Here is a 20,785-nt window from a genome sequence, read left to right as displayed (position 1 = left end):
TTCCCATGGCTAAACCCCTGACATCCGTGGACACTACAGGCAATTTAGCATGACCAACCCACCTTGCCTGCACATCTTTGCATTGTAGGAGGAAATCAGAGCACCTGGAGGAAACCCACACAGACACGGGGAGAATGTGCAAACCCCACACAGACAGTTGCCCAAGGGTGGAATTGAACCCAGATACCTGGTGCTGTGAGGCAGCAGTGCTAACCACTGAGCCACTGTGCTCAGCAGCTAGAAAAGTATCAATCTTTATTTTCAACTTATTTAATAACTAAACCTCAACATCCCACTGGGTTAGAGAAGTCTAAAGATTCCCCACCCTCTGGCTGAAGAAATTCTGTCTCAGTCTTAAATGGCCTCCCCTTTATTCTGCAACTATGTGCATTGGTTCCAGATTCATCCCTCCTGCCCTGGTAGGGCAAACATCCCTCCTGTTGAGCCCTGTAATAATTTTGTAAGTTTCACTGGAGAGTACATTCCCATCCTAGGAATCAGGATTGTTTTTACACCAAAACGTAGCCAGTGAGGATAGTTACTTAGGATGGCACAGTGCACAGTGGTTGGCACTGCTGTCTCTCAGTACCTGGGATCTAAGATTGATTCCACCCTTGGGCGGCAGTCTGTGTGGAGTTTGCACATTCTCCCCGTGTCCATGCAGGTTTCACCTGGGTGCTCCGGTTTCCCCCCACAGCCCAAAGATGCGCAGGTTAGTTGAATTGGGAATGCTAAAATGCCTTGTAGTGTGCAAATTAGGTGGATTAGTCACAGTAAAAATTGGGTTATAGGTCTGGGTGGGATGCTATTCAGAGGGTCAGTGCAGACTTGATGAGCTAAATGGCCTTTCCCTGCACTTAAGAGATTCTGTGATCCTTGCTACAAATTATGTGCATAAAATTAATCACAGCCATTTATACCAGTAGTTGCTGATGAAAGAATGAAACACCTCTATTCTAACTTAAACTTGTAGTAATAGAGAGCTCTCTGATTTAATTCAGTGATTGCTGAGCTCCCCAGCTAACTGCTTGGCAAGGTGTCCGTCACCCCACCCTTGTATCGTGTTCCCCATGACCCAGATGGAAACCCTGTTTGGGTAAAGCACTGCTTTTTTAACTTTTAAAAGGGAGACTTACATTTTTAACATTTATCCTAATTCAGGATGTTCCATAAGTCATGAAGTACTTAAGTGAAGTTCACTCACTTTTTTTCATTTCAAAAATATACTTTATTCATAAAAATATCTTTATATGCATACACAGTCACTAAAGCATTTCGGTTTTGTACAATAGCATATGAAGAAACAAACAAACATTGGAGTGTGAATGTATCCAGTAAACAAACTAAAGCCATTTCTTCTTTGTACAAGATGACATTTACATATATTTGAGGCACGGAGTGAGGGATTGTAATATAGGAAACACAATAATCAATTTGTTCACAGCAAGCCTCCCATAAATAGGAATATGACAATGACTCGATGATCTGTTTTTCAGTGATAATAATCAAAGGACAGATATATTGGCCAGGACATGGGTAGAACTCCCTGGCTTGTTTTGGGAAATAACATGACGTGGGTGGTGGGACTTAATTATCATCTCATTCCAAAGATAGAAGTGGGGAATGATATGAGGGATGCAGTTGGTAGTTTTTGTGTGATTTAAAAAAAAAATTATTTCAATGTGTAACAAACAGTTTGTTGCCACTTTCATCTGATTTAATATTATGGTTTCACAATTATGATGTTCATAAACTAAATTTTTGAGACCATAACTTTAAAATTAGGATGGGTCAGTCACTTGTTCTGCAGTCTCCCTCATAGTAAATGTGGGTGGTTTGATTGTTCGAGATCATTGGAAAGCTTAGATAGTTTTGCTGAGAAATTGTGCCACACACTTACAATTTGAGATAAAGGCTGCAGAATTAGAATGAGAATTAGGTTTATTGTCACACGTTCTCACATGAGTACAGTGAAAAGTTTACAAAGCTGCCACTTACGGCACTATCTTAGGTACAAAGATACCTAGGTACAAAGGTACCTAGGTACAAAAACTTAGGAATAAATTTTTAAAAAATGAAGAAATAAAAAGTTCAGCATTACAGTCCTTCAAGCAGACTGTGCCAGGTCTCGCCATCAAACTACACCAGTTCTTATCTCCAGACTATGCCAGGCCTTACCTCCAGATTGTGCCAGGCCTTACCTCCAGTCCACACTGAACTTAGCCTGGGGCTCTGAGTTTTCAGTAAGTGGACTCTGAGCACTCCAAAATCCCAGAAAAGTGTAAAAGGCATTGGTTATAGCAAGGGTGTTACCCCTTGCGGGGCAATCTAGAACGGGGAGGTCATAGTTTTAGGATAAGGGGTAGCAGGTTTTAGAACAGAGTTGAGGAGGAATTACATCTCCAAAGGGTCTGTGGAATTCACTACCCCAGAGTGTGGAGAATGCTGAGACTTTGAGTAGATTAAAGAGGAGATAGACGGATTTTTAATTAGTAATAGAGTAAAGGGCCCTTCAAGTCATTGCATCTGTGCTGGTCAAAAACAACCACCAACTATTCTCATCCTGTTTCCAGCACTTGACCCATTGCCTTATAACATCCCAAATGCACACCTAAATATTTCTTAAATGTAGTCGGGGTTTCTACTTCCACTGCCCTTACAGGCAGTGAGTTCTAGATTCTCACCACCCGATTCTCCTTACATCTCCTCTAAACCTTCTGCACTTTCCCTAAATGGATTGAAGGGTTATGGAAAGTGGGCAGTATAGTACAATTGAGGCCAAGATGAGATCAGCCACGATCATATTAAATGGTGGAGTCGACTCGAGGGGCTGAATGGCCTACTCCAGCTGGGAGCCTATCACATTTTTTTCCTATTCATTTGTGGAATGTGGGTGTCATTGGCTGGCCAACATTTTTTTGCCCCGTCCCTATTTGCCCTTGAGAAGGTGCTGGTGAGCTGCCTTTTTGAACTGCTGCAATCCACCTGCTGTGGGTTGACCCACAATGCCACTAGGGAGGGAGTTCCAGGATTTTGACTCAGCGACACTGAAGGAACGGCGCTATATTTCCAAGTCAGGATGGCGAGTGGCTTGGAGGGGAACTTGGATGTGGTGGTGTTCCTATATATCTGCTGCTCTTGTCCTTCTAGATGGAGGTGGTCGTGGGTTTAGAAGGTGCTGTCTGAAGCTCTTTGGTGAATTTCTGCAGTGCATCTTGTAGATAATACACACTGCTCCTACTGAGCGTCGGTGGTGGAGGGAGTGGATGCTTGTGGATGTAGTGCCAATCAAGCCGGTTGCTTTGTCCTGGATGATGTCAAGCTTCTTGAGTGTTGTTGGGGCTGCACTCACCCAGGCAAGTGGGGAGTATTCCATCACACTCCTGACTTGTGCCTTATAGATGGTGGACAGACTTTGGAGAGTCAGGAGGTGAGTTACTCGCTGCAGGATTCCCAGCTTCTGGCCTGCTCTTGTAGCCACTGTGTTAACTTGGTGAGTCCATTTGAGTTTCTGGTCAACGGTAACCCCCAAGGTGTTGATAGTGGAGGACTCAGTGATGGTAACACCATTGAATGTCAAGGGACGGTGGTTAGATTGTCTCTAATTGGTAACGGTCATGGCCTGGCATTTGTGTGGCACAAATGTCACTTGCCACTTGTCAGTCCAAGCCTGGATATTGTCCAGATCTAGTTGTTGACTGACAGAAGGTCATTATCATTGAAGATCTTTCTCCCCGAAAGGGTAATGAACCTGTGGGCTGTTGAGGCTCAGTCATTAACTATATTGAAGTCCGAGATGGACAGACAGATTTCTAATCAGTAATGAAATTGAATGTTTTGGGGCGTGCGGGGGGTGGGGAAGGCTGGGAAGTGGAGTTGTGGATTATCAGATCAGTCATGTTTTTATTGAATGGTGGATCCAACTTGATGGGCCGAATGGCCTTTCTCTGCACCTATGTCTTATGTCCATATAGAAACTGACAAGCACGCCACAGACCAATCAGCAACTTGTTGCTGGCCGAATCCCCCATTGCATACACCTCATGGTTCCAGTTTGCCAGCAGTATAGTTCCCCCATGCCCCATCACTCCTTGAACAAATAGCAGTATAAACAACACTTGTAATGCCTGTTGGCAATTTGCTTTTAAAAGGTGCCGTAATCTCTTCCACAATCCCTAGATTTTAAGAGTACTTTTCCAATTTTGGTCCACAATTGAAACTACATAACAGGCAAAAGGCTTTTGATTTGATTTGATTTATTATCGATTTATTGTAGTCACATGTGCCTAAGTACAGTGAAAAGTTTTGTTTTGCGAGCAGTACAGGCAAATCATAATAGATAAGGACATACAGGTCAAGGGTGCTTAGACAGAATGAGGCATACAAGGTTACGGCTGTGCAGGAGGTGTGCGAAGCAGATTTAACAGAACATTATTAGTAATTTTACAGACATAGAACTTAGTTATAAAAGTGCGGAACTATTGTAAGAAATGTGACAACAAGATCTGCTGTAGAGAGCTCGCAAAGAGTCGCCTGGTGACAGTGTCATCTTGAATCACAATACGATATACACACTGGCAAATAAATATATTTTCAGTCCAACTTACTGATCCCTGTGTTTCCTTCATTTAGATATTGCACATGAGAATCTTCCGCTGACCTTGAATGTACACACGGACCGGATGACATCTGAGGATGGCCATTCTCCAAATCCCCTGCGTTATAGGAATCACCGGCAGCGCAGATTCTCGATGGAGGTACAATGTGGTCTCTTGTTTCCTGACACGATCTTAATAAGACACAGGGGGCACAGTGGTATTGCTGATCTTGAATATTCCAATGGTCTCTCGGCTATCATCCACCCTATAACAACTCGAGCTCCTTTGAAACATTTTTTGAGCGTATCCTATCTCGCAGCAAGTCCCATTAGCTTATCACGCCTTGCGTTTCATTTATATTAGTTCCTGATCCAGCAACACTCTGACTTGAAACTTCTCATCTGTATTTTAAAACCCTTCCATCGCCTTTATCTTCCCAAGCTTTGTAAGATCCACCAGTCCTACAACTCTCTGAAATGTCTCAAACTCTTGCATCTCACTATTTTAATTGCAGTGCTATTGGCTTCAGCTGCCTGGGTCCCAAGCTGTAGACTCCTTTTCTCTAAGCCTCTACTCTCCCTGTTGGAGATGCTTCTTAATGCCTATCTTTTTGATCAAATTTTTGGTTATCAGTCCTGATATTGCCGTATAAATGACTTGGTCTTTGATTAAATCTCACGAAACCTATAAAACCCTAACACGACCACACACGGTAAATACAGGAAGGATGTTCCCAATGACCAGGGAGTCTAGAACCGTGTGTCATGGTCTACCAACATGCAGTAGGCCATTTTGGATTGAGAGGAGAAGAAATGTCTTCACCCAGAGAGTAGTGAGCCTGTGGAATTCTCTGCCTTAAGAAACTGTTCAGGCCAAAACATTGAATGTTTCCAAGAAGCAAGTAGATATAGTTCTTAGAGCTAAAGTAACCAAAGGGAGAAAGCAGGAACAGGGGACTGAGTTGGGTGACCAGCTATGAACATATTGAATGGTGGAGCAGGCTTGAAGGGCCAAATGGCCTATGCTATATTTTCTATGTTTCTATGATGTTTCTGAGAAAGGCCTTGAAATGATTTACTGGGATATGGATGCTGTATAAACGTAGATCTATGTTGAAATTCACTGGAAATATTTGGATTAATATTTCAGCAGGAGAATTGCATAGAATTTGCTGCGCAGCTTAAAACAGGCCATTCAGCCCAACCGGTCTATGCAGTTGATCCTACCCCAGACTCATCATCTAACCCAATCAGCATATCCTTGCTGCTCTGCCCACAGGGAATAGCTGCCACCAACCACATAGAATGTGCAGATTATGCAATAGGAAGAAAGGCCATTCAGTCCATTCACTGAATGTTTATGCCCCACTTGAACTGATTGTGCTTCTTTCTCTTCCTTTCCTGTCTACTCCTTGCACGTCCCTGTCCTCAAACCCATCAGGACTTCAGCAAGAGGCTCTCTCTACCTATGGATATCAGACTACCCGAGGAGTTCCTGCAGAAGCTACAGCTGGAGAGCCCACCTCTTCCCAAGACTCTGAGCAGAACGTCACGGAGAGCTTCCCTGGTGAGTCAGACGCTGTGGGCATTGAGAAGCTCCTGGGTCTTGATGCAGTTCAGTCTCAGAAGCCTCTTTGGCTTCTTCCAGTATCTGTGGATATAGTAAGAGAGTCTCTGTTTCAGACCAATGGCCATCTGTCAGATGCTGCCTAACTGCCTGAGTCACCACAACATTTTCTGATTATCATTCACCTTTCCAGCCTGTGTGGTATTTTGCCTTTGCCAGGTTGGTGCAAGATGTTCTCCATTCACGAATACACTTTTGAGATGATGGACTTCAGAATTAATTCATAGAATGTGGTTTATGCTGGCTGGGTCAGCATTTATTGCCCATCTCTAGTTGCCCTTGAGAAGGTGGTGACGAGCTGCTTTCTTGAACTGCTGCAGTCCATGTGCTGTAAGTAAGCCCACAATGTTGTTGGGGTGGATTTCCAGAATTTTGACCCAGTGACAATGAAGGAACGATGATTATATTTCCAAATCAGGATGGTGAGTGACTTGCAAGGGAACTTGCAGGGGGTGGTGTTCCCATGTATCTGCTGTCTTTGTCCTTCTCGATGGAAGTGGTCTTGGGTTTGGAAGGTGCTGTCTAAAGGATCCTTGGTGTATTGCTGCAGTGCATCTTCTGTTACTGTTTGTTGGTGATGAAGGGAGTGGATGTTTGTGGATGTGATGCCAATCAAGTGGGCTGATTTGTCTTGGTTAGTGTCAAGTTTCTTGAGGGTTGTAAGAGCTGCACCCATTTAGGCAAGTGGGGAGTATTCCATCACACTCCTGACTTGTGCCTTGTAGATGGTGGACAGGCTTTGAGGAGTCAGGAGGAGAGTTACTCGCTGCAGTATTTCTAGCTTCTGGCCTGCTCTTGTAGCCACTGTGTTTATATGGCTCGTCTGATCAATGGTAACCCTGAAGATGTTGGTAGTGGGGGATTCAGTGATGGTAACACCATTGAGTGTCAAGGGGTAATGGTTGGATTGTGTCTTACTGAAGATAGTCATTTCTTGGCATTTGTGTGGCACAAATGTTACTTGCCACTTGTCAGCTCAAGCCTGGGTATTGTCCAGTTCTTGTTCCATTTGAACATGGGCTGCTTCAGTATCTGAGCAATCATGAACGGTGCTATACATTGTGCAACTAGGGACGGGCAATAAATGCTGACCCAGTGAGCGATGCCACATCTCACAAGTGAACAGAAAGCAAAATCTGGAACTTTCCCTCCAACCCTGAAATAAAACTGTTTGATGCCAGGGAGTCAATTATAAAATTTTAAATGAGAACACCTTTCTGAAACAACACAAAACTAAAAGTTACAGAACCAAGGTGGACTGGTAGAAGAAAAGCTGGCAAAGATCAAATTAAACGATGATAGTGCAGATTGGAAATGCTGAATGGCCTCCTGCTCTTACCATGTAACTGCCTAGGCTTAATTAGCTTTGATACAGTGGTTGCTTTTTGGCTTCTAAGTCAATCTGTGCCAGGGGCTAATGATTTGTTTTCAGTCTTCACATTGTCAAAATTCACTTCACAATTTCCTGTCACATCCCATTTCATAGCAGTGGTACACATTGCCACCAAGTGGTGGATAAAATGCCAGTGGGACAAGACAGCATCCAGTTGCAGTCCACATTCTGATCTAAGATTGTATGTCACTCAAGCACACTACAATTCCATTCCCTGTTTCAAAGAAAGTCTCAGGCCAATATTTTTCCTTGGCACTCCTTTGGATCAAGGAGAATGCTTGTAAGCGAGTCACGGAATAAGGAAAAGGTGAGAGGGAGAGGGAAAGAAAGAAAGGCAAGAGAAAGAGAGAGAAGCTACAAGAGTAAGGGGTGGAGAGAGTAGGAACTGCAGATGCTGGAAAATCTGAGATAACAAGGTGTAGAGCTGGATGGACACAGCAGGCCAAGCAGCATCATAGGAGCAGGAAGGCTGACGTTTCAGGCCTAGACCCTTCATCAGAAAATTTCCTATGATGCTGCTTGGCCTGCTGTGTTCATCCAGCTCTACACCTTGTTATCTAAGAGTAAGGGGTGGAATCAGTTAAAGATAAAGGAGGTGAAAATGCGAAAGTAAAATGCTAAGGGATGAACAGCTTTTAATAATGTCCTAAATCCACATTCCAGAGCAGCCATTAGTTAGTCTGTTGGTCAGTCTGTTGAGACAGTCGCTCATCAGCCCTGTGTCAATGTTAGCCAAACCTTGGTGATACAGTGCTGACTGTGATGATCCAGGGAGCCCTGTCCCCACCTGCTGTGATCAAAGCACATTCCCCTTCAAGGGAGGTGAGGCTTAGTGATATTATCACCAGACAGCTGATCCTGAGATCCAGGTAATTCTCTGGGGGCTTGGGTTCGAATTCTGCATGGCGGATGGTGAAATTTGATTTCAATAAAAATTTGAAATTTGGAGTCTACAGTGTTTGGGGAAACACTCCATCTGGTTTCCTAATGTCCTTCAGGGAAGGAAACTGCCTTCTTTACCTGATCTGGCCCACATGTGACTCCAGAGTCACAGCAATATGGATGATTCTTAACTGCCCATTTCCCCCTAAGGATTGGTAATAAATGTTGGCCAAGCCAGTGATGCCCACATCCCACAAATGGGATTTTAAAAAAAAGTATCTTTTGAAGTGTACTCTTCTCCTCACAGCTCATGACGGTCAAAGATCACAGGACAATGAATGAAAATGTTTCAAAGGTACCCACAGCAATATAGAGTGGGTAGAGATCCTTCCATTGTGAATTGTTGCAAATTTTGTACATTTTATTCGTCTCAGGGCAATGAAGAATTGCTGGGAGGAGACAGAGGTGGTGGGGGAGGGTTGTTTTTCGAATTGGAGGCCTGTGACTAGTGGTGATCCACAGGGATTGGTACTGGGTCCACTTTTGTTGGTCATTTATGTAAATGATTTAGATGAGAATATAGAAAGCATGGTAAATAATTTTGCAGATGACACCAAAATTGGTGGTATAGTGGAGAGTGAAGAAGGTTATCTAAGATTACAAAGAGATCTTGATCAATTGGATCAAATGGGCTGAGAAGTGGTAAATGGAGTTTAATTTGGATAAATCCAAGGTATTGCATTTTAGTAATACAAACAAGGACAGGACATATACAATTAATGGTAGGGCCCTGGGTAGTGTTATACAACAGAGACACCTAGGGGTTCAGGTACATAATTCTTTGAAATTTGCATCACAGGTAGTCAGGGCGGTTAAGAAGACATTTATCATGCTTGCCTTCATTGCTCAGACCATTGAGTATAGGAGTTGGGACGTCATGTTCAGGTTGTACAGGACGTTGGTGAGGCATCTTCTGGAGTACTGTGTGCAGTTCTGGTCGTCCTGTTATTGGAAGGATATTATTAACCAGGAGAGGGTTCAGAAGAAATTTACCAGGATGTTGCTGGGTATGGAGGGTTTGAGATACAAAAATAGACTGAAAAGGCTGGGACATTTTTCACTGGAGCATAGGAGGTTGAGAGGTGACCTTATAGAAGTTATAGAGGCAAGGGTCTTTTCCCTAGGGTGGGGAATTTCAAAAGTAGGGGGCATATTTTTAAGGTGAGAGGAGAAAGATTTAAAAAGGACATGACGGGCAACATTTTTACATAGGGAGTGTTTCGTGTGTGGAATGAAGTGCCAGAGAAAGTGATGGACGAAGGTACAGGTACAATGTTTAAATGACATTTGGATAAGTTCATGAATAGGAAAGGTTTGGAGAGATAGGGACCAAGAGTAGGCAAGTGAGACTAGTTTAGTTTGGGAACATGGTCAGTATGGACTAGTTGGACCTAAAGGTCTGTTTCCATGCTGTGTGACTCTACGACTCTGTGAGCTGTCACTGGTTTCCATGTGTGCAAGAATATTTTAAAACGTCTCTGCAATCACAAAATACTTGCCCAATACTTACCCTTGCTCAGCCACTAGGTTTTTCTGTGCTGCTTGCTTACATTACTTCTGAGCCGTCACCCAAGCTCAATTATTAAGCACAGTCATGATAGATCATTTACCAGCCTAACATAATCAAATACAGAACAATTAAACCATTGAATATTGCACCAGTATCTCCAACTCATACTCTATTTTCTGTCATTAGCAACTTTGGAGTAATAGTTAGTGCCAGTCTTGGCTCAATGGTTAGGTTGCACATTGAAGTCCTACACAAGACCCTTGAGCGCACAGTCTAGGCTGAGATTCCTGAATTAAGTGTTAATCTGTAAGAGGCACAGACTTGTAGTTGGGACATTCAAGTGTGATGTCTCTGATGGTATAAAAGATCTCATGGCCTGTTCAATTAAGAGAAGGAGAATACATCCTCATCGATATTTATCCTTCAAGCAGGATCAATAAAACAGATTACCTTATTGCTGCTATTTTCAGGAGCTTGTTTTGTTGTTATTAATAGGTAACTGCGCTTCAAACATTTGACCACAGGAAATCATTGCTGGTGCTCATGTTAGATAAATGTTTTTGTTCCGTGAAGCTATTTGAACTGACTTGCATTTCCTTCTTTGTAGTCGGATATCGGTTTTGGGAAGCTGGAGACTTACGTTAAGCTGGACAAACTGGGTGAGGTGAGCTTGAACGTTCCCTGAACTAACAACAAATTAGCCCATTTATGCACTCATGCACACACTCACTCACCTTTCATTTTCTGGGAAATTTCCTTGACCTGTAAGAAGTGAATTTTTATCAGGGAAATGGTGGGGTAATCTTAATGTCACTGAAATTAACAAACCAGAACCCCAGGTTAATGGTCTGGGGGCACGGGTTTGAATCCTGTTGTGGCAGATGGTGAAATTTGAATTCAATAAGAAAAACTATTCCATGGTGACCATGTAATCATTGTCTTGAAAACCACCATTTTCCTCACTCATTTCCTTTAGAGAAGGGAATCTGCCATCCTCACCTGGTCTGGCCTATGCGTGACTCCAAACCCACAGTTAAGTGGTTGACACTTAACTCAATTAAGGATTGGTAATAGAAGGTGGCCCAATCAATGATACTCCACATCCTGTGAACAAATGGGAAAAAAAAAATTCTGGCCTTTTTTTGCCTTCTGTGTGCTTTAACGATCGATAGGAATTAAAACCAGTCAAGGCTTTTGCTGATAAACTCCCAGAAACAAGCTTATTCTTGTCCCAGCCCCTTAGATTTTGTAGCTGTCGTCCAAGGAGATTGGAGAACAAGTCATTAACTATTGACCCATAGGAAGGTCTTCACTTCCAGTAACTATCTCCAACTGTATAATGTTGGACCATTATGGTGGCTCAGTGGTTAGCACTGCTGCCTTACATCTCTAGGGACCCAGGTTCAATTCCACCCTCAGGTGACCATCTGTGTGGAGTTTGCATGTTCTCCTCTGTGTCTGTAGGAGTTTCCTGTGATAGTCTAAAGATGTGTAGGCTAGGTGGATTGGTTGCACTAAATTGCCCATAGTGTCCAGCAATGTGTAAGTTAGGTGGATTAGCCATAAGAATTGCAGGGATAGGGTAGGTTGCTTTTTGGAGAGTTGGTGTACACTTGTTGGGTTGTAGGGATTCTATGATTCATTCAGTCAAAGGTGACACCTTGGCAAGTGACTCTTGTTATAAACTGGAGGCTAATTCAATGAAGTAACATTGAAAAGTTTGGATTCTCACATGGCCACAATGAAAGATTCAAAAATTTATTTTTGATTGGAACAGATTCTTCAAAATTTGGCATGTTGTCTACAAATATTCCACTCAAATTCAAAACTTGCATCTTAATGCATTTTCTGGGACTTGGTTGAACTGTGACAGTTACCTCAAATGTGTGTGTGGGGGAGGTAATGGCCTAGTGATATTATTGCTTGACTGTTAATCCAGAGATCCAGCCAATGTTCTGGAGAAGCTGGGTTCAAATCCCACCATGGAAGATGGAATTTAAATTCGATAAATACCTTGAATTAAGAATCTAATGATGACCGTGAATCCATTGTCAATTGTTGGAAAAACCTATTTGGTTCACTAATGTCCCTTAGGGAAGGAAACTGGCCTACATGTGGCTCCAGGCCCACACCAATGTGGTCAACTCTTAAATGCCCTCTGGACAATTAGGGATAGGCAATAAATGCTGGCCTAGCCAGTGATGCCCATGTCCTGTGAATGAATAAAGAAAAAACAAGTTAGCACTGTATTGTATATTTCTATCCTATCAATGAGCAGAAGGCAAAGATTTAAGGTGCCTTGCCAAAGTCCTGAGGTAATTTGAGGAAATTTTCTTTTCGAGTTATTATGGCCAGGACTAAATACCCTGCCAAAATATTGATGGAAGCAATTCAATAGTAACCTTCAAAAATAATTGGCCAAATATTTAAAGGTTAATTGGAAAGCACTAGCAAACAGCTGGCTAGGTATGATAGGCTGAATGGCCTCATTCACACTGTAGAATTCTATGAATGTCAAAAAAGCCCTTGCACTTTCTACTCTTATGGAAAATCTTGTATGCTTGCAAGAACATTTATAACCAAATGAGATTTATTTTTCAAAGCTTATTGTCTTCCTGTTATCAGGACAATTTACAAAAATACCAATGTAAATGGAAGAAACATGTTTATGTCTGTTGTTTCCCTTCGCTTTGGTATTTCTTGTGAATTGTCCTGATGAGTGCAAGGTGCAAAGCTTCAACAAAGACATCTTTTTTCAACAATATTCAAGTTCTGTATGACCAAATAACTCTTTAATGCTCAAATCAAACTCACTCCTAGCCAATGAAGGCAGTGTTTATCCAGGATATCCTCAGGGATTTTGCTGGACTTCCTGGGATTGTGATAACTGGAGCCTCATTCATCCCCACATCCCTCCCACAACCTTGAAATACAGCCTGCATGTTTAGCACTGATGGTGTTCCCATGTTTCTGCTCCCATTGGCCTTCTACACGGCAGAGGTCAAGTGTTTGGAAGGAGGTGTCAAGAAATGGTTCGGGGTATCTTGCAAATGGTTTGGTTCAATCTCACTGTATCATTGAATTATCCAGAGAAGAACAGAACTGTTCCACACAGTCCCTCTGTTGTAGAATATAGGACATAGATCAGTACAGCAAAGGAACCAAGATGCCATTCTCAACTAATCCCATTCACCTGCACTTGGTCTATATCCCTGTACTCCCTGCCTGTTCATGTGCCTGTCTACATGCCTTTTAAACATTGCTAAAGTATCTGATTCTATCACCTTCCCTGGCATGCATTCCAGGCACCTACCACCCTCTGTGTAAAAGAAACTTGCCTCATACATCTCCTTTATAGGTTCCCCCTTTCATCTTAAACCTATACCCCCATGGTATTTGAAATTTCCAGCCTGGGAAAATTCTTATTATCCACCCTGTCCATGTCTCTTATGTCCTCACCCTTTCAATGAACCAGCCAGTTAGCTCCACACCCCACTGACATCACAACATTCAAGATTATGGGCCAAATGCTGGTAAATGGGATTAGATCAAAGGTCAGCTGTTTCTCATGTGTCAGTGCAGATTTGATGGGCCAAAGGACCTCTTCTGCACACTATGATTCCATGATACCCCATAGCTCTGCAGTGTTTCCCTTTTAAATATTTATCCAATTCACTTTTGAAAATGACTATTGAATTCTTATTCATTGCCCTTCGAGACAGCACATTCAAGATTGTAGGAAAACGTCATATAGAAAATGAATCCCCGTCTCCCCTCTAACTCTTTCACCAACTATCTTCAATCTGTGTCCTCTGGTTACTGACCCTCCAGCTGGTGGGAACAGGCTCCCCTTTATCTCATTTACAAAATCCCTTCATAATTTTTAACACCTGATGTAAATCTCCTCATAACTTTTTCAGCCCGATAGAAAACAATTCCAAATTTTCCAGTTTCTTCTTTTTCCTGAAATCTCTCCTCTCTGGTACCATTTGAGTAAATGTCTCCTGAAGCTTCTCTGCTCAAAAGAGATAAGCACATTTTCTCCAGTTTTCTCAGTATTTCTATGTTATTCTTTCAGGGAACTTATGCCACAGTATTTAAGGGTAGAAGCAAATTAACTGAAAACCTGGTGGCACTGAAGGAGATCCGACTGGAACATGAAGAGGGAGCTCCATGCACTGCAATACGAGAAGGTACAGTCCAGTCCATAAATACTACTCCGCATCTTAGTAATGCTAGCTTTGGTGGGAGGCTGGGTGCAATGGTGAATCTTAACTGTGTGACATGCCTGTGTCTCGTTGAATAACACTCTAGCCTCTGAGACAGAGGGGAGAGTTTCAAATTCCAGTATGAATGCAGAAGTTAAAAAATGAACTCAGAATGACACTCACAGTGCTGCGCTGAGGGAGTGCTGCTCTGTCTGATATGCCATCTTTCAGGTAAGATGCTACACTGAAATCTTGAGTTAAGTAATTCTGTCATGTTACTTTGCTGTGTACTCCCTGCTGTTTTGGCCATTTTTCACTCCTGAATCAACATTGTTAAACCCAACAGCATCTTTCAAATCTGTGGCCACTACCATCCAGAAGGACAAGGGCAACTGATCTACAGAAACACCGTTCCCTGCAAGTTCCCCTCCAGGCCACTCACCATCCTGACTTGGAAAGATATGATTGTTCCTTCAGCTGGGTCCATATCCTGGAACTCCCCCCTTCACTATATTGATTGGATATTTGCACCGAATGATTGCAGTGGTTCAAAGAAGGCAGCTCCCAACCATCTTCTCAAGGGCAACTAGGGATGCGCAATAAGTGCTGACCCGGCCAGTGATGCCCACATCCCACAAGTGAATAATGAATAAATTCTCACAACGCTGTTTGTGGGAAATTTCTGTGTGCCTCTTGCCGCTGCAATTCTTGTATCATGACAGTCACTTCAAACACATTGACTGTAAAGTGTTTTGGGAGATCCTCAGGTCCTTAGAGTAGCTTTAGAAATGGAGATGTTTTTCGGATTGATCGCACAGGTTGGGGTACAGCTCTGCAAGATACAGATATAGTCTAGGACCTTACTCGGGTGCCTGTTCTGGGTGAATGTGTAATGCCTAGGAAATGAGTAACAACAGTCTGTTGCACTATGAAGGGCATCACTGTAGAAGTATTGTGGACTTCCCACTGGGGACATAGAGTCATCGAGTCATACAGCACGGAGATAGACCCTTCAGTCCAACTTGTGTTTGCCAACCAAGTTTCTGAAACTGAACTAATCAAATTTGACTGCATTTGGCCCATATCCCCCTAAGCCTTTCCTATTCATTTACCTGTCCAAATGTCTTTTTAACTGTTGTAACTGTACCTGGATCTATCACTTCCTCTGTCAGTTCGTTCGACATACGAACCACCCTCTGTGTGAAAACGTTATCCCTCAGGTCCCTTCTAAATCTTTCTCCTCTCATGTTAAAATTATGCTCTCTTGTTTTGAACTGATTTTATAAATTTCAATTAAAGTCACCCCTCAACCTCCTACTCTCCAGTGAAAGAAGTGCCAGCCTACCCAGCCCCTCCTTATAAGTCTAGTCCCGGTAACATCCTAGTAAATCTTTTCTGTACTCTCTCTAATGTAATAATATCCTTCCTATAGCAAGGTGATTAGAACTGGCCTCACCAACGTCCTGTACAATTGCAACATGATGTCCCAAATCCTTTACTCAAAGGTCTGAGCAATGAAGGCAAGAATGCTAAACACATTCTTCACCACCCTGTCTACCTGTGACGCAACTTTCAAAGAACTATGTACTTGACTCCCTAGGCCTCTCTGTTTGACAACAGTCCCCCAGGGCCCTACCATTAACTGTAAAAGTCCCGCCCCTGTTTGTCTTATCAAATGCAAACTTTACATTTATCTCAATTAAACTCCATCCGTCATTCCTCAGTCTATTGACAAAATTAATCAAGATCCCTTTGGTAAGCTTGGATAACCTTCTTCACTCTACCACCAATTTTGGTGTCATCCGCAAGCTTACTAACCATGCTTCCTATATTCTCATCCAAATCATTTATATAAATGACAAACAAAAGTAGTCTCAGTACCAGATCTTGCGGAACATCGCTGATCTCAGGCCTCCGGTCCAAAAAACAACCCTCCACCACCTTCTGTCTCCTACTGTCAAGACAATTTTGTATCCAATTGGAAGGATCTGCCTGGATTCCACGTGATTTAACTTTGCTAATGAGCCCACCATGTGTAGCCTTATCAAAGGCCTTACTAAAGTCCATGTAGACAATGTATACTGCTCTGCCCTCGTTAATCTTCTGGGTTACATCCTCAAAAACTCAATCAAGATAGTGAGATATTGATTTTTCCAAGCACAAAGCCATGCTGACTATCCCTAGTCAGTCCTTGCTTCTCCAAATGCATATAAATCCTGTCTCTCACTATCCCCTCCAACAACTTATCCACCACTGATGTCAGACTCACTGGTCTATAGTTCCCAGGTGTCTCCTTGCAGCCTTTAGAATAGAATCCCTACAGCGTGGAAACAGGCCCTTCGGCCCAACAAGTCCACAATGACCCTTGGAGCATCCCACCCAGACCCAGCCCTATAATCCATCTTATCTACACATCCCTGAACACTACGGGCAATTTAGCATGGCCAATCCACCTAACCTGCACATCTTTGGACTGTGGGAGGAAACCGGAGCACCTGGAGGAAACCCACACAGACACGGGGAGAACATGCAAACTGCACACAGACAGTCGCCTGAGGGGGGAATTGAACACGGGTCCCTAGTGCTGTGAGGTAGCAGTGCTAACCCCTGAGCCCCACCGTGCCACCCCTTTCTTATACAAAGTCACAACATTAGCAACCCTCCAGTACTATGGCACCGCACCCATGGCTGTGGATGATAAAAATACCTCTGCTAGGGGCCCGCAACATCTTCCCCAACTTCCCACAATGTCCTGGGATACACTTGATCAGGTCCTGGATATTTAACTAACTTTATGCTTTTTACAACATCCAGCGCCCCTTGTTCTATAATGTGGACTCTTTTCAATACATCACTATTAATTTCCCTGAGTTCCCTAGCTTCCATGTCTTTCTCCACAATAAATACAGATGACCAGAAACAAGAATCATAGATGATTGGGCCCTCTGGTTCGACAAACCCCTTTTGCTAAATTGATCAGCGTAGACAAGTGATCAGTATTGGGATTTCCCTGATCTCTGTCTGGGCTTAGCATTCAGCTACAGGACTGATTAACCACCTTTTATTTTGTATGGACATGGAAAAGGAATCCTTTTTCTTCATCAGCCAGTAGATGGTGGTGTTTCCCCACATAAATCAATAGCTACCATGCAACAGCAGTAACCTGGATTTATACTTAAACATTATTAACCCAGGTAGACTTCCCTAAAACCTTCATTAGTGGGTTCAGGGACAAAAAAGACATAAAAGAGTCAAGGATAAAGAGTAAGAGAGATTTCTTTTTGTTATTGCCCATCCTTAATTGCCCAGAGGACTGTTAAGTGTCAACCACATTGCTGTGGGTCTGGAGTCACATATAGGATGGTAGTTTCCTTCCCAAAAGGAGATTAGTGAGACGGATGGTTTTTTCCAACAATCAGCAACAGTTTCACAGCCATTATTAGACTCTTAGTTCCAGGTTTTTTTTAAAAGTTGAATTCAGATTCTACCATCTGCTGTGGTGGGATCCAAACCCAGGTCCCCTGAAGATTACCTGAGTCTCTGGATTAACAGTCCATCTACATTACCACTAGGCCATCACCTCCCCCGTTTCATCAGAGTTGAATGACATTTTGTCAGAGCTAATTTTATGGAGTATCTTAAGGAAATAGGTGGAAAGGTTCTGGGAAGATATGCCAGGACATGCGAAGGTGAAGGTATGGATAACAAAGGCAGGATCTGTTGAAGAGTCTGGAGTTAGAGGTGCACAGTGTCTGGAGGGGGTGGTGATGCAGAATTCAGATAAGAGCAAGACATGACAGCATTTAATTACAAGGATGAGGACTTTAAGTTGGAGTTGGTTGGCCAATGTGAGAGAGGGAAGGCAGGGAGGACAGACAAACAGAATGGAGTCCTTGGGGTTAAAAGGGGGATAAATCTGTGTATTTGACTGAGTGAGCGGTCAACCTGTGGAACAGGGGCATGCAGAGAGCATTGTTTCATTCAAATAAAAGTTAGATTTATTTCACGAAGAAGCAAGGCTGAGTTACTCCATTGTCTGAGTAATTTGAGATATGATGTTGGGTGGCTCTGATATGATTTGTGAGGAACAGGCGACAAACCTATGGTTCTCAAAGTTCTCCCCCATGATCAATCTCAGTTCATGTCTGCTCTCATTGATAGAGACTGATGACGATGATTTGTCGTGAGCCCCATTATCATTGGACTATGTGACTATCCAGGAATGTAGAAGGGTAAAGAGATGGACACTGTTCTTAATTTTATCCAGCTATTTCCTACATTCCAATGTTCCAAAGCTTGGATGATCAATAATATAGGCTGTAAGAGAGTGAGTATGAGACTGAGTGTTTATGTATGTGAGCGTATGTGTGTAAATGTGGGACCCTGTGTGTGTATCTGTGTTCTTTATTTATTTAATTTATTCAGGCACTGTAGGTGTTGCTGATTAGGCCAGCATTTACTGCCTATCCCTAATTGCCCTTAAGAAGCTGGTGGTGACCTGCTTTCTTGAACTGCAGCAGTCTATGTTGTGGGAGTATGCCCAAACTGCCATTGCAGGGGGCAATTCCAGGATTATCCAGCGATAGTGCAAGAACGGCGATATATTTCCAAGTCACGATGGTCAGTGGCTTGATGGGGAACTTACAGAGCTCTTTCAGTATAACAGGGTCAAAATCTTAGAACTCACTCCCCAGTCGCACTGTGGGTCTACCTGCAGCAGTTCAAGAAACATAGAAACATAGAATATAGGAGCAGGAGTAGGCCATTCGGCCCTTCACGCCTGCTCTGCCATTCAATATGATCATGGCTGATCATTCAACTCTCTCTCCTGTTCCTGCTTTCTCCCCATACTGGAGGCCTGTGACCAGCGGTGTGCCACAAGGATTGGTCCGCTGCTTTTTGTAATTAAATAAATGATTTGAATGTGAACATAGCAGGTATGGTTAGTAAGTTTGCAGATGACACCAAAATTGGAGGTGTAGTGGACAGTGAAAAAGGGTCCTTCAGAGAACAACAGAATTTTGATCAGATGGGCCAATGAGTCAAGGAGTGGCAGATGGAGCTTAATTTAGATAAATGTGAGGTTCTGCATTTTGGAAAAGCAAATCAAGGCAGGACTTATACACTTAATGGTAAGGTCCTGGGGAGTGTTGCTGAACGATGAGACCTTGGAGTGCACTTTCATAGTTCCTTGAAAGTAGAGTCGCAGGTAGACAGGATAGTGGAAAAAGCGTTTGGTATGCTTGCCTTTATTGGTCAGTGCATTGAGTACAGGAGTTGGGAGGGTCAAGTTGCAGCTGAACAGGACATTGATTAGGCCACTTTTGGAGTATTGTATAGGAAGGATGTTGTGAAACATGAAAGAGTTCAGAAAAGATTTACAAAGATGTTGCCAGGGTTGGAGGGTTTGATCTACAGGGAGAGGCTGAATAGGCTGGGGCTATTTTCCCTGGAGCATCGGCGGCTGAGAGGTGATCTTATAGAGGTTTATAAAATCATGAGGGGCACGAATGGCGTGAATAGGCAATGTCTTTTCCTCAGGGTGTGGGAGTCTAAAACTAGAAAGCATAGATTTGAGGTGAGAGGGGAATGATTTAAAAGGGACCTGAGGGGCAACATTTTCATGCAGAGGGTGGTGCATGTATGTATTGAGCTGCCAGAGGAAGTGGTGGAGGTGGGTACAATTATAACATTTAAAGGGCATCTGGATGGGTATATGAATAGGAAGGTTTTAGAGGGATATGAGCCAAATGCTGGCAAATGGGACTAGATTTATACAGGATATTGTGTTGGCATGGACGAGTTGGACCGAAGGGTCTGTTTCCGTGCTGTATATCTCTGTGACTACATCTAACTTCTTGAAATAATTCAATGTTTACCCTCAACAGTTTCCTGTGGCAGACAATTCCACAGGCTGAACGCTCTCTGGATGAAGAAATGTCTCCTCGTCTCAGACCTAAGTGGCTTCCTCTGTATCCTTCATTGGTGATTCCTGGCTCTGGCCTCCCCTGTCGTCGGGACTATCCTTACCTCATCTACCCTGTCTAATCCTGTTAGAATTTTACAGCTTTCTATCAGAAGTTCCTCTTATTCTTCAAAACTCCCATGCGTATATCCTAACTGATCCAGTCTCTCCCCATACTTCAGACCCGCCATCCCAGGAATCAATCTGGTAAACTTTCTTTGCATTCCTTCAATAGCCAGAACATTTCGCCTCAAGTAAGATCAAAACTGTGCACATGAAGGCAGCTCACGGGCACTAGGGATAGGCAATAAATGCAGGCCCAGTCAGCAACACCCACACCTCATGAATTAATAAAATAAATGCACTCCTGGTGCTGAGATAACAAGCTATAGAGCTGGATGAACACAGCAGGCCAAGCAGCATCATAGGAGCAGGAAGGCTGACGTTTCGGGCCTAGACCCTTCATCAGAAAAGGTCTAGACCCGAAATGTCAGCTTTCCTGCTCCTATGATGCTGCTTGGCCTGCTGTGTTCATCCAGCTCT

General features: G+C 43.1%; 1 protein-coding gene across 1 annotated transcript in view; it reads left to right on the top strand.

The window, feature by feature from the left end:
• LOC109921537 (cyclin-dependent kinase 18-like) overlaps window positions 1-20,785 on the top strand; it is a 78,471-nt gene that overhangs the window by 14,214 nt on the left and 43,472 nt on the right. The window contains exons 2-5 of the mRNA XM_048612034.1: window positions 4,633-4,757; window positions 6,039-6,164; window positions 10,677-10,733; window positions 14,148-14,262. Coding sequence (XP_048467991.1) covers window positions 4,633-4,757; window positions 6,039-6,164; window positions 10,677-10,733; window positions 14,148-14,262 — 423 coding nt within the window. The remainder of the gene's footprint in view (window positions 1-4,632; window positions 4,758-6,038; window positions 6,165-10,676; window positions 10,734-14,147; window positions 14,263-20,785) is intronic.

Source organism: Rhincodon typus, chromosome 25 (genome assembly GCF_021869965.1).
Source record: "Rhincodon typus isolate 14 chromosome 25, sRhiTyp1.1, whole genome shotgun sequence".
In the NCBI taxonomy this organism is placed as follows: Eukaryota; Metazoa; Chordata; class Chondrichthyes; order Orectolobiformes; family Rhincodontidae; genus Rhincodon; species Rhincodon typus.
Note: the sequence above shows the minus strand (reverse complement) of the source record. Positions and strands in the feature narration are given on the sequence as shown.